The 17778-nt window shown below is 37.9% G+C and overlaps 1 protein-coding gene across 1 annotated transcript; it reads right to left on the bottom strand.

Moving 5' to 3' along the window:
* Positions 1-539: 539 nt before the first annotated feature.
* CBLN2 (cerebellin 2 precursor) lies at positions 540-4967 on the bottom strand. The gene is made up of 4 exons (XM_088475986.1): positions 4837-4967; positions 3752-4233; positions 1774-1893; positions 540-1383 (listed from the first exon to the last, which is right to left on the bottom strand). The coding sequence occupies exons 2-4, from the start codon at positions 4097-4099 to the stop codon at positions 1186-1188; spliced, it is 666 nt and encodes a 221-aa protein (XP_088332112.1). The 5' UTR covers positions 4100-4233; positions 4837-4967; the 3' UTR covers positions 540-1185.
* Between the last annotated feature and the right edge of the window lie 12811 nt (positions 4968-17778).

Here is a 17778-nt window from a genome sequence, read left to right as displayed (position 1 = left end):
CATTTTGTCTTGGAGCAAAGCCTTGACATCTTTCTTAAGAGAGCAAAGACTTCTGGGAGTCTGAAACTGCACTATACAATGGGCCGCTTAGTCATGCCAACTCCTCACTCTCCCATCAGAAGAATCGCATCCCCCCGCCAACCCCCAACCGCAGTTGCGTTCACTGCTATTCATCTTCGATGTTCTCTAGCATACTGTATGTTTATAAACCTTTGTACATTGCATGTTTTATGTTTTATATAATATGTAGGATGACTGAAACTCTCAGAATTTGCAAAACCTTTTAAGGTACAACGTCTATGTATCTATAACATAGTGTTTAATCACAGCAGCCCCAATACATGTAAGAAATATATATACAAGTATCGTATTAGGCAGCTATTAACTTCCATCCACATCAGTAATAACCAGTTTGTAACTACCAATGTGGCAGGAGCCATAACATATTATGCGTGTGCGCTGCCCCTCGCGCACGATGCGTTGAAATTCTTGATCAAAGGACTATGCACTCAAGCAAACACTTGGAAATAAATGACAGCTTTTAATTGGTAAGCTTTACTTTTCTTTACAGCTATATACTTTGTCGTATTGGTCAACCTAATTTACATTGTCAGCACCCTGAAAATAAAATATCAAGAAATACACAAACAACACAAAACGAAATAGGTAACTCCAATCGTGCAAATGTTGCTTGTCTGTATAAAGCACTTCTTGACACAGTCATGTCCAGAAATCCAAAAATATACATTACTGAGACTGAAGCCATTCGTTTCTTAAGGCTATACAAACACTAAAGAAAGCATTGCAAGAACACGTATTCAGGATTTTGAATCTTCTCTTTGTTATTCTCTCGCATCAACTGTGTGGTCCGAGTATTTGTCTCAGAACAACAACAAAAGTCAATGATCCCAACAATAAATTCCGATATTGACTTTACAATCACAGGTACAAATTGCTCAGGTCGATAATTTCATTTATCCTAAAGATCACTGTCGTCTAAAACTAATTAGAGGCGCAGTTTCCCAAGGAAATGTCAATATCATAGTAAATATTTTACCTAGAAGATAATTAATTCTTCTACAGAAACAATCTGGGAGGGATGTTGGAGATAATACTGTATCTTGTTCCACCATATTAATGGCTACATGGACAGCCGAATCCTTGCTGTTCACTCTCTTGAACTCCTTATAATGGAAAAACTAAAAAGCCAGAGAAGGTCGAATATTTCCAGCCTCCCATGAGGTTCCCCCTATCCAGTCTGAGGTGGACTTTATCAGCCCTTTCCATGTGCAGCAGGACCCCGTTACTGGCCGCTTCCCTGGTAACATCCTGATCCCCAGCAAAGGCAGAAATCACCGGGTAGTTATTCTGCATTAGACTTACCTGTAACAAAGAGAAGAGAAAAGAAAACAGCATTGTCACTTATAGAAATGACGTGTTATTGCTAAGACTGGCCCATCCAATAAATCTGCCTAATTGCCTATTTCACATAATCACCCATTTGCCTGTAACATTATGAGAGGACACTTTCAATATTTATTCTGCATGGACCACCCCCATTTCTACCTATAAATGACATATATAAGCCATTGCTATTACTATCAATGAAGATGGCGTTATGACACATTGCTGTCCTAGTAGGGGTGTGCTATATACTTTCTATACGCCAAACATTATAAATAGTCGTTTTACCGTGACAGCGTGTCTCTCCATATGATCCGTGAGGCTAATTATTAAATACTGCGGGTCTGATAAATGCGCATGGCTACTAACCTGTATCGTCTGTCTGTTGTACACTTTCACCACGTGAAAGCTGAAGCTATAGATTCCTTTTCTTGGCGCTACAAACGCACTGGCTGCAAGGTCAAAATGGTTTCCAATATTTACTAGCACCTAGAAAAAGGTTAAATCACACCTTTAAATCACAGTAGTAAAATAGAGTGCGACTTTAGTAACACCGTGACAGCCTTTGACGTCTTTATATATCACCCAGGGTTTGTGAAGGCTACTAGTGTCATGTATGATAGAGTTTTTCTTCTTCACTATAAGTCATTCAGTCTCACAGAACATGCTTCCAAATGAGGTGTTAAGCCAAGGTGAGGCAACAGTCTAGCTAGATATAATATTAACAACTTTCTAGAGTGATAGATAAAATAACAAAATAGAAATAGGATGTGATAAGTAACACTACCAGGGAAATGCACCTTTCACGGATTATATTACTGCAATATACACGATATTATATATAATACAACTCTGTATAAGCAAGGTTACAAGATTGCAGCGGGGCTATTCTTCATATCTTTCCGTAGGTTTGAAAAGGCCAAATACAATCTATCGAGGAGCCATTTCTGTGTCAAGTGTATATAAGAAACAAATAGGAGCCATTCCTGTGTCAAGTATATATATAAGAAACTAATAGGAGACATTCCTATGTCAAATTTATATTAAAAACTAATAGGAGACATTACTATGTCAAAATGTATATTAGAAGCTAATACTAGACTGATAATTATTTTACGTATGTTTTCCAAAGCAGTTGTAAATCATTTCACATGATCAACAATAAGAAATAGATAATATGATCATTGCTATTTTTATAATGATTTTTCATATTTAAAAATACCTTAACACACCAATAAGGCAAAACACCTGTCATGTCCTACTGCTCACCGAATCCACTGAAAGTATACAGCAGATTTCATTGCCGCTCACTGCGCTTCCCAGAAGTACTGTAATCTATCACAGTGGTCCCATCTAGCTGAACTATGTCATGGACAGTAGTACCATACCTGTTTATAATGTAACTAAATATCATTCTGCTACAGTAGGCAGCACAATATGTACATTAGCTAAGTAATCTTTAACATTAATTCTATAGTGCTTTGTGGTATCTTTTCCAAATTCGGGGATATAAATAAAGATCTAGGATCTGTCAGCAAAACGCCAGCCAAACAACTGAGAATATATCTGGATATAACTTTTTTTTCTGAAATACTATTAATTCATGAACCGAGAAGGTTGTAATTGCAAGTAGTTTGTAGCAAAGTCTAAAAAGTAACATTTTCAAGGAGAAACATGTCCAAGGTACATTGTAGTTAGAATAAGAGTTCGCATTCCACGGTGCCGTTATATACACTTTCGAGTACAGTCATGTACAGTACTGTTTTTTATGTTGATAAAGTAGCACATCTCCATACTCTATACTGTAAATACAGCTTAGAATGGCCTCAGTCTAATTTCCACTGCTCTTGTCTTATCAATGTCTTATCATTTAAAAAGTGAGCTTGGAAAGAAATGCACATTTCACAAGGAATGAGACATTATGAAAGGTGAATCATCCTGTTGTCAAGTTGTTAATGGGGTTATATAAAAAGCCTGCCAACTTCTTCTGCAGTTATCCAGTTAACAGCTCTACACAATACATGTCACTACAGATCTGTGCTCTTTACAATTTCTAGCACAGTGTTGCTGTGAAAAGCCATGATTTTATTGTAAAGAATCATTTGAACTCTAGATAATAATTGTAACAATTCCTGGGGAAATCAATGTTATGTTTTTGACACTGTTGCTACAAACAATAATCAAATTGGCTTTATAAGTCGTGTAAAATCTGCTGCATGTTGCCAGTATTTATCTACAGACTACTACACAGAAAGTCTGGGCAGGTACATCCCTTAGGTAAACGTACAGTATCTAATGAGTTCTAGCTTCTAATGTAAGATATGACATTTAAGGCTTGAGGTTATACCTGATCGAAATAGATAGTCATGGTGCGGTTGCTCATTTCAGAGGGCTCATGGTTGGTATTCCTAATTGCTGAGAAGGCCACTTTGGCACTCCCAGATCGTACTGATATGCCCAAAGACGACGTGATTGCTCCATCTGAAGACGGGTTTGAATCACAGACAACCAGGCACTTTCCTTCCAACACGATAGGTTCTGTGTCATTCTGAGCCTTGACTGTAGGTGGCGCAAGCAGCATCAGCACCATGGACAGCACCAGCTTAACAACTCTTAGGAAGCTTTGCTCCCACTTCAAAGGTTTCAGCGCAGTTCCAGCTCTTTTCTCTCCTGCAGCATTCCCCCATAGAGTCATCCTGCTACAGCAATCAGAACTCAATTAGCTGGCAGCCCCTGACTCCAGCAATTGCACTTGCACACTGCTTTCCTCGGTGCGTCTAAAGACTGCTATTTAGCTGATCTTTTCTCAGTTTGCTTGTTGTGTTGAACCTTCAAACAAAAGCAACTATCAAATGGAGGAAACATTGCAACAAAGATATTTTACGATAGTCCACATGCCTCTCATATCATGATAGTTTGCTAAACATGTCTTTACAGTAAAGCTCTATTTTACAGCCTTTGCAAACTACCTTCACCAATAATTTCCTTGCTACGTAAAATACACCAATGCATCATTTGTAACTGCTGAGCTTCTGCTAGAAAATAACGTCTTGCTCTTAACTTTTGCATATATCCATAGCCCTTAAAAAGATACAGGTGATAAATACATCCAAAAACGAGAGAAATGCTGCAGACATTATCCTCCTGACTGATAAACTTTTCCAGCCCCTTCACTTCTGACCTGATCTAAAGGCCAATTACAGTAGTTGACATGTGCTCTCTATGACCAAAAAGATAAAACAATAACTTAAAATAATCAGTGTTTAAAAATTAAGACAAATCAAATCTCTTACATGCAACATAATCTAAGACAAACATTGGACTTGCAATATGAGACCGAGCATATCTGTCACATCCCTGCTCCTGAAGTTTACACGTGTCATGGAACTCATATCTGAAATATTAAGCATAAAAAGTGACACAAAATGTTACCTGGAACGTCCATTGTGTGATAATACAAATCAGGCTGGCTTCTTGGTTGCTTATGAAGTTGTATTGCTTAGACACATCCAGCAGTGGTTGTGCTAGCAAACACACAGCAAAACAGGAGTCTCCTCATTCTCGCCCGCCCATCGCTAATAGTCTCTATCTCCCTCCTCTCCCACTCTCACGCTTCCTCTCTCTATCTCGCCTCTTTGCCTCGTCTTCCTCCCTCCCTTAACTTACTTTACATATCTGTCATTTCCTCTCCCACTCTCTTCCCTTCATTAAAGGAGTTCATGTCTTTTTTGCTCTTGCACATATTATCTGCACATTCACATGGACACTCATCATCTATAAAGTGATCACCAGACCCTGGGGGGAATTCCCTTGGATATTGAAAATGGAATTAAGCACTTGCCAAAGGAATAAAGTCACTGTGGTATATTATATAATCAAAGATCAAAAAACATTTGGAACTTGACAGACACATAAAAAACTTAAAAAAAAAAAACCTCACACCAGTATATGTTGCTGTAAACGCATAATATAGTTTTGATTAAACAATTTTAATCAATTAAAACAGTTTGGGAATTATTTCTGGGTAACATCAATGCAACTGACTTCTATTTTGTATTGTAGCTAATTATTATAGATGCTTCAGTCCGCATTATAAACTGTTTATTTCTCAAACACAATGCTTCATTGTTCGTTTTGGCAAATAACTTATTTATCAGGACTATCGAACCTTCTGTTACATCCCAATTAAATGTAAAAGCGACATTAGCTACATTTATTGATGGTTTAGTGGCGACACCTAGTGTAGGAATCTGGAATTTGACCTTTAATATCTCGGTATTAGTTTGTGTTTCTAGGGACTGAAGGCAGTTATAATCCTTAATTAAGTCTTTTCCCCAATGCGAACAGAGCCTATGGCTTCAGTACTGCCATGATGATGTATGTTACAGTCAGAGTTATCATCAGTTATATGTCTGCAGTGTTTCACCTAGCACAGCGGGCAGTATCATTGCGCTGTGCTAAATGAGTTGGCGTGTAGAATGTTCATACGTATTTAAAAACTAAAGAAATAAGAAATAAAATAAAAAAAATGACAATCTTATAACACTAGAACTATTTTCAGTAATAAGTGAACGTACAGACAGACGTGTATCAATTTTGTAAAATATTGGAAAAACAAATACATTTTCAACTGGAATAAGCCTTTTTTATGTACTTAATGAAATACATAGTTCACATAATATAAATATTAGTGACTTTATACAGTAATTAGGTTTTGCTAGACCTCTAATACTCGATAACCATTTAGTTACATAATATTTACAGAGTTCTGTAGAATATAGTATGATTTGACCTTTCCCCCTTAATCTCCCTCACTCAGCTGAGATTTTTGGGGTTCTCCGTGTGTTATAACTGTGAACAAACAATACAATATATTTTTTTTTACTATTGTTCTTCTGTACTGTAGTGTAATGTACATATTATTACATGAGACTCTATGCAAGTTACTTGTCTGACAGTGTTACAGTGACATTTTATGGGTATATTCTTGCATCATATAGGACACTTGGAACACAATGAAAACATTTACAATAAATCCAATAAACTCATGCATAGCTGGATGACATGTCAACTTGGTTTTATTACAGAATATACCTGTGTGATGATATTTCAGTGCCCTCTTGACGATTGGTTTTCATGGAAACGTCCTATAGGATTCCCTGGGGGATTTTTGATGTGATCACACAGACATGTTTCATGGATGGGCAATGTCTAACTCGGCATCAATTTGCATGGATTAATGGTTTCTAAAGAAAACATCTTGGAGTAGATGTAGCAAGGAGATTGTGCACGGAGAATTATAACCAAATAAGGCATATTCCTCTGTGTATTTGTGCATCGGTGCATTTAGATATTTTATTTAAATTGTGCTGTATGAGTTCTGGTCTTGGAGATATATTCACAGAAAGGTTTTCAAAATACACATCTAATGTTATTTTCCCATGCAAGCAGCAGCATTGGCAGGTGCAGCTCTGTTTAATAATTTTGCAGTGAGTGGTAGGATCCAGCTTGTGGAGCATAATATTATGATGCATAGCTCATAGTCATTTCTTATTATATTGTTATTGTTTACATGTATAACACACTTGTACATACTAGTTCACAGAAGAGACAGTTTGATGCAAATTGCCTGATGTACTTTTCAGTGCACATTGGTCCCTCACTTTGTTACAGTGCTGTGTTCTATATATAATGACCACTTAACATTTACATAGTAGTACATAAGCTGTTTGCATTATGCAATAGATTTGGCTAAAGATTTTTTTAAAAAACCTCTTGCTCTATACTTTATGTAATATCTTCTGTCTGCAATATATTAAATTCTTGCTGCCATCCTAGATTGATGTGACATGATTTTATGAATGTATTGAACAGAAGTAAAGTTGGTTAAGAATATTATTTGAAGTTTTAAACTTTTGAAAGAAGTGCCCCCTATTCATGAAAGAGTTTACAATGTATTAAACCTGTAAATGTTTTTTTATTGTAAAAACATTGTTTCAAACTCAAACAATAACAAGATATTGCTTAGTCCTGCCTTCATAAAATGTTTAATCCATGACTTGTTACTGTATCTGAAGCTTTGGACCATACAGCCAAGCATCTAAGCCAGGGATGGGGAACCTCAGGCCCAGGGGCCGTATAAGGCCCCCGGAATCATTTGGTCTGGCCCTCTGAGCTTTTTTCTGCTAGCCTCATCAATCTAGCCTCATCAGTCTATGGAGCAGTGCTGCCTGGAGTATCCTTAGGACGCTTCAGACAGTCACACCGTTGCCCTTACAGCTACCCGGAGCATCCTCAGGATGCTCCAGGCATTGCAGTAATCACCCCTATGTGACATCACACGGAAGGGGAGTAGCCTGCACTGGGCCTGCAAATAGTGTTATATAGATATCAAAATTGCCCTTGGTAGAGGAAAGGTTCTTCACCCCTGATCTAAGCTATAGGACTTCAGGGACTGCCTTTTGTTACAGCTAAATATTTAACATTTTGACTCATCAGTCCAGAGCACCTGCTTTCATTCCACTATGATGGATGCTGCGCCACTGTTGAAAGCTGCAAAGGTATGAAACGAGTGATATACAAAGAAAAAAAATTAGCTGTTAAATCACAGTACATAATCTTTAATTGTTTTAATTGTTTTATTGCATCTGGCTCATAATTGGAAGGGTATGGTTGGAGGGGTTTGATCACAAGGTGTCTCTCTCTCTCTGTTATATGGCAGGGTTTGGTATGATACCTAGGTGGCTGAATAGCCACTGGGTGAAATGCAGATGCTGGAAGCCCGATGATGAGAGATCCCGACAGGGTAGGTTAGTATAGTAACCCTACCCATCTCCTCCCCTAACCCTGACTCTCCCTTGGTGGTGCCTAACTCTAACCTCACTGGGGGAGTGCATAACCATAACCACCCCCTGGTGGTGCCAACCCCACCACATCACACCCTAAACCTAACCCTCCCCGTAGAGTGCCTAACCCTAACCACCCCTGGTGGTGACTTACTCTAACCTCCCCTCCCCACAGCCTAACCCTATTTCTTCTCAGAGGGGTGCCTAACCCTAAGTTCCACAGGGGTGCCTAAACCTAACCCTTCACCACGTGACTGATACCTTGCCTCAGTGTCCTTATGATCAGAATGCCAGCTTCTGGGATTCTGGTGTCAGCATCCCCAGTCATGTCAGGATTTCAGCGCTGGTCTTGTCTTGGTGATCGTCATCCCGGGATTTTGACAGCCAGCATCCCGGTTGTCGGGATTTTAACTGTATCCCATATGGCAGTCACTAGGATTCTCTCTCTGTTGTTCACAAGGACTGCCTCTGTTTTTCTGTCCCATAGGTAGATGTGGCAACACTATGCTGGTTATTGTGATGCTCATAAATCGATGTATTTGAACCTCTGGTTGGACTGCCGTAGTCTTCTTTGTTTGGTCACAGCGAGTAAAAGATCTTTGTATGATTCATTATGGCGGATGAGGAAGACATGTCTGTGTGATTATGTTAGAGATGTGTGATTTCTGGGCATTCCCAAACCTGAAATAGCAATTGCGCCGAAATGCCACACTATAACACTAAAAGTAATGTCACAAAACAGTCTACTGCACGTCTTTGAATCGTTTTTAAAATGCTGCAAAAAATGTATTGAATGTGAAGGACGCTACTTTGAAAAATAAAAATTTTCAGATTCTGTGGAGTCATCTGAATCTGAATAAAAAATCTGTCTCATTACTTTTCAATCAGCTCTCGTATATAAAACACAGTTATACTATATATACCAGATATTCTGCACCATACAGTGATTCTTTATGTATTGCTATATATTTTAAGATGGCCAACCGCACCTGGAATTTGATGCAGTTGACCAACTGAACATATATTACTACATGTTATGTAGAACATAATATTACTTACCCTATATATATATATATATATATATATATATATATATATATATATATATAAATATATATATAAATAATTATGGACTTTTGAAGACTAACACAGAGATTTTATAAATTGCGGGAGCTTGAGAACAGGTGCAAATATACAATGATGATGATGATGATAACATTTGTTAATGACTAGTTGTCAGTGCATGGAATGTTGTTGATAGGTACTTCATTTGTTCATCATACATATATTGTTGTGTTTATATATTAGTGATTGTTTTATTTTCTGGTATTTTAAATGTATATGAGTTGAAAAGTTGTTCCTGTTAAATTTAGATTTTTTTTCAAGACCAGCGGGCAGGTTCAGAGGGGCTAATTTAGTAATCCAGACTAAAAAGGGGCTAGCCCTGCCCTAAAGGTGGCAGCCCTAGTAGTGACAAGCAGCCTTGAAACAGAGCATTCATGATGGATTTCTTAGTCTTAGTGAGACTAACAGCTTTCATTCCACCATGTTGAATGCTGCACCACTTTTGAAAGCTGCGAAGGAATGAAATGAGTGAGATAAAAGAAAAAAAATTGCTGTTAAATTACAGTACATACTATTTAATTGTTTTATTGTAGCTGGCTTATAATTGGAAGGGATTGATTGGAGGGGTTTGATCACAAGGTCTCTCTCTCTCTCTGTTGTATTACAGTCACTATGATTCTTTCTATGTTGTGTGGAGGTCACTAGGATGTTATCTTTATTATTTGACATTGACAAGCATGCTCTATAATGCATTATGGTTAGAAGCATGCTCTCTATACTGTGTGGCTATAACAAGGATGCTTTCTGAATTGTATGGTTGTCTCCCTGATGCACTCTGTATTATACAGTGGAAACCAGGATGCTCTTTATATTGTATAGTGGTCACTCAGAATCTCTATGTATTGTATGGTGGTCATTGAGATTATATCTCTCTCTTTATTGCTTTCTATGTTGAATATATATCACTACAATGCTCTCTCACTAGGGTTCTTAATGCATTGTCTGGGTATTGTATGGCTGTCCCTAATATACTCTCTGTATTGTATGTTAGCCACTAGGATGTTCTGTGTATTGTATGATACCAACTGGGATGCTTTCTGTATTGCATGGCAGTCATTTGGAGGCTTTCTGCATGTCCAAGTATAATGTTCAGGTTCTAACTGTGATGAGCCTTTAGTCTCTATGGACATTTGCTTAGCATCTGAATAGTGAAAGCTCATGAGACAGATCTTTGTACTAACATTGAATACAATGTATTAGTGCTTATTAATTACAGTAGGTCACCTCTAAGGGGATTTTCTTAACTACAAAAAAGTAACCCCATTTTGTCTATCCTATATGTAAAATAGGCATATGTTATAACATTAAAGAGACTACTGAGTATTGCATTTATAAGATAGCTCATTAAGCAAGTATCTACCTACTAAGAGCATGACACATACTTGTTCTGCTACAGAATATCCATTTATAGTCAGTCTGCTTTACCCTTTTTTAATACATTGGTGTAGATTAATATTTTAGTTCAAATGGATTGTTCCAGTAGGTGGCTTATATTGGCCAAAGTGGTTTTGCAGTGCCAGCAGTGTTAATAATAATTTAGCCTGGTTATTCTGGATAGGCCAGTCTGTGGCCTAAATTACTCTAAACAACCCAGCATTTGGGGAAGTAGGAGAAGATTACAAAGGAAAGGAAATACTGTAGAGCAGTGGTTTGTAAACAGGAGGTGTAGAACAAAAAGTTAAGGCAGATTTTGGGAAGACCAAAGTTTACCTTTGCAGCAGATTGGGTAGGCTTGAACTGGATTTACAAGTCTGTTTATCTGGGGGTGTATGTCTAGGAGAGCTATGTGTTGTAATTTGTGGGTAAGTGTGATTGGGGGAGGACTGTATAAAGAGCCAGAGCTGTGTCCATGACCTGGTACATTTTTCACTTCCACTTGTGGAACAACCCCCAGCTGTCTACATTAAATGGTTTGTCTTATTTTTCTTTCTGAAAATAGTATTCATCTACTGTATCCTACAGTTATCGAAATAATATAAACTATGCTATGTTATAAAAAAATCTATACTAGTAGCTTTCCTTACCATAGCAAACACTACTTCTTCCATGGGCATCTTTGTGTTCCCTACGTTTGCTGTTTTTATTTTCAAAATAGCGATAACAAATAGCATTACATTCCAAGACCACAGAATACATAGCAGTACTATAAAACAAGTTATTTAGCAATTTATAGTAAGCTCCAATAAAGAGATAGGTTTACAGAAAACCTTTGGTTACCTGAAGACTGTGGTATGGTCTGATTGGGTGAGGTAGGGATTTCCATAAATGCATAGAAACATGGTAGAAGACTTGTAGATGGGAGAGAGAGCTGGTTACCAGAGATGTTGTGAGGCAAGATAAAGATAGATCTCAGAAAACAAGATGGAGAGAATTTAAAATTTTGTTTGAGATGTTTGAAGGGGTAGTGCTATTGAGGGCTGTAAATGTAAGGGTAAGTAAATTGAAATGTATTTTGGAGAACATGGGAAACCAGTGGAGGAATGTACAAATTTGTGTGCAAATATGTAGATCCATTAACCCTAGAGATAAAACCTATTACCACCCATATAGTGCACAGACACTAAACCCAATCCCAAAACGTATTCCAGACATCACTCGCAGTAATGCGAAATTTAGGTTAGTTGAGTCACTACCTTGCTAGCAAGTGATAGCAATATAATAGACAGATGATCATCTCCTCCTAAATTCATATTCTATACGCTTACCACCCAACTGCTGACAGCATATGTCATAATTCCCAGAATTTGCCAGTGTCCCCCTTTGTACTCCACCTTTCTGTAGCACATACTCAGTGAAATCTTAGTAAATAACTTCACAACAACACATTGCTACAGTAGTTACAAAAAAGTTTTTCAGGATTGGAACTCCAAAATGAGACATTCCCGAAAAATAGAGATATATAATAACTAAGGGGTCTAATTTCTAAGCTTTGTTAGGAGATAAAGGGTATGGAGGTAAGATACCAGCCAATCAGCTCCTAACTGCCATGTCACAGTGTTTGAAAAATTACAGTTAGGAGCGGATTGGCTGCTACCTTATCTACGTTCACTTTATCTCCTAACAAAGCTTATTAAATAGAACCCTAAATCTCTCACATACTGTAAATAGTTACAGATTACCTAAATTTGTATGTAACTTTGCACCAGATCTGATCCTATGGTCTTCAGATCTTGGGCTTCATTTATCAACAAGTTTTATCACTCACAACGAGTGATAAAACACATTGTGTATGATAATGGTGCTCAAGTCAAACAGCTCCAAATTATCATCTGTTTGAAAAATGACAGTTGTTTGAAAAATGTAAATCTCTCTCATATATATATATATATATATATATATAATCCACTAGATGGATTTTGATAAGGTTTTCACTATTCTATACAGCATTGATCGAGGAAGGTTTAGGTTTATATACCACTCATCTGTGACAAAAGGGAGTTGAGCAGTGACGATTTAACTGAAGGAAGTCACAGAGATAACTGTTGTGCTAAGTGAGTGACTGCAAGCTGCTGCAGGGGTGAGGGCTGTGCTCTGATTGGCTCTCTGAGACAATGATAATGCTTATGGTAGCTGAAATACAAATCTCTCATCCATGATCCTCTTGCCTTTCCCAGTACAACCCAGCATGGGTGTTGTGGTGACACTGGTGAGATGCAAGGGGCAGGAGTGAGAAGCAGGGTTTTGTGTTGAGATGCAGAGGCCTGTGGTGAGATGCAGGGCACTGTGGTAAGTACCAGTGGCAGGAGTGAGACGCAGTGGCCTGTGGTGAGGTGCAATGGGCTGTGGTGAAGTATAGCATGCTGTGGTAAAATGCAGGGGGTGGAAGTAAGAAGCAGGAGGCTTTTATGAGATGCAGGGGGCTGTGGTAAGACGCAGGGTGACTGTGGTGACATGGCGTAGGTTGTTTTGCGATGCAAGGGGCTGTGTTGAGATGAAATTGCTCCCGTCGAAGCCTGAGCGGGTTGTTAGTATTTTATAAATTAAGAAGGGTTGTCCTAAAACCATAGAAGTTTGGAATTTGATTTCATGTATATGCTTTGTACAATGTGCCTCAATGAGCCTCTGGAGAATTTTCTGCCTTTTCACCTAAACTTGTACTATTAGTGAGCTTCAAAACCAATACATAATATTGTGCTTACTTAGTGTACTTAAATGATGTTCAATGTGTATTAAATTTATTCATCAATCTAAACCAGTAATTATCTTTATGGGCAAGCAATCTCAACTAAAACACAAATTCCACCATTTTAGCTTATGAAAGTCCAAGAGAAAAAAACAAATCTCAACCTTGCTCTCAAATTACATACTAACACACTGATAATTCCAAGCAATGAATCCGGTTCAAGTTTAAACAACAGTCACACCTTGGTTCCCCCTTGCACCAAACACGGATTATGATAGGTGTGGCTGGCTTTCACTCAACTCACAGTTAGAGATGAGTGGTTTGGTTTTTCTGAAAACTCAATACACCCCAATTTGGGGTTCCGAGTCAAACTGAGTCCCAGCTCGGATAACTTTGGGGTTCCAGGTAGAACCAAGTCCTAACCCAGGAACCAGGACTCTGGCTATTTAAAGTGATCATGGACAATGGTAACATTTCATTGATAAAGACAATCAGTATGCTAGAGACATCGGGCAGCCAGTGTGATGAACCCCGCTGAGGCCCGCCAACTTTTCCCCCTGCTGCAGGCTGCTTGAGACACAGTGCAGGACTGAGCATCAGACCCGGCACTCCTGCACTGCTGAGCACCACACACATTGGCCGAGCATGGAGGTGAACCAAGGCTGTAGGGTAAGATAGGCATAGACTAATTCCTGCGGTCCTTCCTATTATAGGACTTCAAGAAGCACTATAAATGTATTTTTATAAATATTTTATTGCCATATTTGTTTCATTTTAATATAGCTACTATTATCATTTACATTTTTTTTTACAATTTTACTAATTACTCATACAATATAGCACTCTTTCTGTAATTAGCCTAATTTCCTGTCACACTGCAGTGTCTGCCACGAGAGCTGCTTAAACACACAGGGAGGACCAGGGGCGTAAGTTCATCCCAGTTGTCCAGAGGCAAGCTAGTGTTTGGCGCCCACCCTCCAAAAAAAAAAAAAAATAAATAATATATATATATATATATATATATATATATAGAACAAAAAAGCTGCGACACTCCAAGATTGGTGAAGTAAGTAATGCTGTATTTAAGCATTACTTACTTCACCAATCTTGGAGTGCCGCAGCTTTTTTGTTCTATTGTCTTTTACACTGCTGAAGGCAACCAAGTAGCCACTGTCATTATATACTGAAGTGCCGGTCCATTGTTGCTAGTTTATATATATATATATATATATATATATATATATATAGCCAGGCAATCACACCTAAAACTAATATATGAAGAGGATTATATGGTATTCATGTATCAGATATAAATAGTTCTCCTAAAATTAATGCCTAGGTACAAACATATATATGTAGTATTTACAATTTGTAGATGAGGTATTGGACACCCAGCAGGACACCACCATTTGTTTTGCTGTGGCTTTTACAAGGTTAGGCTTGGCAGCACTGATTCAGGCATGGACACTCATATACAATTATGTCTGATATGCAAATTTTGTTCTACAGCTCCAGGTACGCTGTGTGACAATGGCTGGTGGGTCAGAGTCATACAGAATCACTGAGTTTCAGCCAACTCTGCAGCAGCATATGCTGGCTAGCAGCCATTTGTTGTGATGCAGAATGGGCGGTTACCATTGGGTGGTTCTCTGTACCGGTGGTCCCTGGGATAGAAGATGTCTCAGGTCGCAGCTCACTGTCCAGCAGAAGTGGTGGGTGCACTGTTTCGGCTGCAGCTCAGGCTGAGGGGTATCAGGAGACAGCCTTCCTTTCACCTTTTGCAGGTAGCTCCTGGGGAGCTGCAGTGGAATATCAGCAGTCACACTCATTTTACTCTGTGAACCATGCTATTGCTGCTGTACATGCTATAGATGGAGGAGCCCCTTCAGGGCTTGGGGCCTGGAGGCAGGTGCCTCCATTGTCTCTGGGAGCTATGCTTCTGGGGAGCACTAGTGTTTTGGTTTTGTTTATGGTATAATTTCATACACTCAGCTGCACCCGATACACAATGTCTGACTTTACACACTCACATAGAAATATTATATCTGAACAATTTTTTTCTACTGATCTAAAAACAAATGATCTACCCATAGAAGAAAAAGGTTTCTGTGCCAGGTACTTAGAATTTGAAAAACTGTGTATAACAGAAACAAGACAATGGTGGGAAATAACCACACTGAAAAGATATTTAGAATTGGATTTAATCTCACGGGGATCTGACTTTTGTACCTAATAAGGATGATTTCTATCAAGCCTGAAACATGACTTTGAACCAATGCTCCAAGTCTTTAATGAAACTCATTATAAAAGACAGGGAACATTCTTTAACACAGATTCAAGAAAAAGTAAAACATTTGGAGGAGGAATTTAAACCTGTTAAAGAGATTGACGACTACAAGAAAATAATACAAATAACCAATGAATAGAATAGAGAACGTAGAATGAGAAATCAAAGAAAGAAGAAGGAAATTTCTTAGTGATTGGAAGATAAGAAGATAATGAATCCAACAATTATGAGGGGAAAATCATAGTACAAGATAAAGAAGAAAGGGAAATACAGTATGAAAGTGTGGAGAGACAAAAAAGGACAATCCCACATAAGAGAACACAACCGCAGACATAGATAAAATCTAGGAGATTTTTGTTGAACTCACCAAAAAATTATGATCCTCCTAGAAAGTAGTACAAACCTTTTAATGAATACAACTTCACATATAGGAAAAATGAGAGAAACCCTTCTAATAGGGTTTGGAAATTAAGTTCAATTTACAAGTTTGACAGGAGAAATATTGCAAAGAATTATTTTGAAACAGGGAGAAAGGATGCATATATGGAGGACAGCAGAATTTCATATCAATTGCGACAAATAATTTTAGAACAACACCCAAAAGAGAAGGAAGAAGTCGCAACTAAACAGAGAAATAGATCAGATGTTTTTTAGAATTTTTGGCAGTGGAGGACAGAGAAAAGATACATAACACATCCCAAACAAGAAATAAAAAGTAGCATCTAATAAAAGAGGTAAAAGAGGAGGGGTTAAACATATAAAAAGGGAACAGGGAGTGATTAAACCAGAAGGGGTCTTCAACCTTAGTTTATTGGATTTGATTAAAGAACAGATGAATGTACTTAACAAAGGATAGAAATTTGCCCTACAGGCAGGTCCGAATAAATTTGTGATGTACATAGACCTCCATAAAATTATGAGAAAAATATGTTTAAAAAGTATTATATGAAGGATCCCATTATGAAAAGGGATGAAGTGTGTCACCAAACACAAAAGGAAAATTTCAAACATACAGCATTCAAACCACAAATCAACTTTGTTCCATATAATATGAAGGGCCCTAATTTAGAAACGTTCCAGAAACTAGTTCAAAAAGATATTGAAAGATTGCCAGACAGACCCAGGATGAAATTTAACCTCACTCAAGCTGAAAAGAAGGCATTGTAAGAATTAATACATAATAAAGATGTAGTAAAAAAAAGTACAGACAAAGGCGGAGAATTAGTGCTAATGGATAAAGATAAATATTTATCTGAGACAGAGAGACTCCTCTTGGATGAAGTTACTTATAAAAAATTAGACAATCCCCACAGAAGGATTCAGGAAGAAATGAATGGTTCATTTGGAAGATGGTTACCATATTGGCATACTTTCCAAGCATGAATTTGATTTTGTAAATAATGTTGCAACTAGAATTCCAGTTTTCTATCAAATCTCCAAAATACATAAGAATTTAGTAAACCCATCTGGTCGCCCCATAGTCTCATGGATTAATTCCCTTACATCTAATCTATTGGGATATGTGGATTTTTTTCTTCAACCATTAGTTATACAACAGAAAAGCTACAGTATGTGAAAGATACCACGACAGTATTACAATGCCTTGCAGAAATAAAATGGAGTCATTCTTCCTTCTCACACATGACGTGAAGTTGCTATACACCTGCATACAGCATGCTGATGGCTGTGCACATACATACCACTACCTGTGTGAAAATCAGAAACTTCCACACAGCCAGATTAATTTTATTATGGTTAATAGTATATTGTAGAACACAACTATAAGCAAATGAAAGGAACAGTGATGGGAAGTCATTTTGTGCCAAGTTATGTGAACTTATCCATGGCAAAGTGGGAGGATGACTGCATCTGGAATGGTAATCCATTTGCAGGGAATCTGATAACATGGATCTGTATAAGTAGATAGGGTGTTCTGTATCTGGGATGGAGGGGAGAAGAACTTTAGCGATTCTTGCTATATATCAATCAAAATA

Source organism: Taudactylus pleione, unplaced genomic scaffold, assembly GCF_031769625.1.
Source record: "Taudactylus pleione unplaced genomic scaffold, aTauple2 ptg000179l, whole genome shotgun sequence".
Taxonomy (NCBI): Eukaryota; Metazoa; Chordata; class Amphibia; order Anura; family Myobatrachidae; genus Taudactylus; species Taudactylus pleione.
This window is presented reverse-complemented; position numbering and strand designations above follow the sequence as displayed.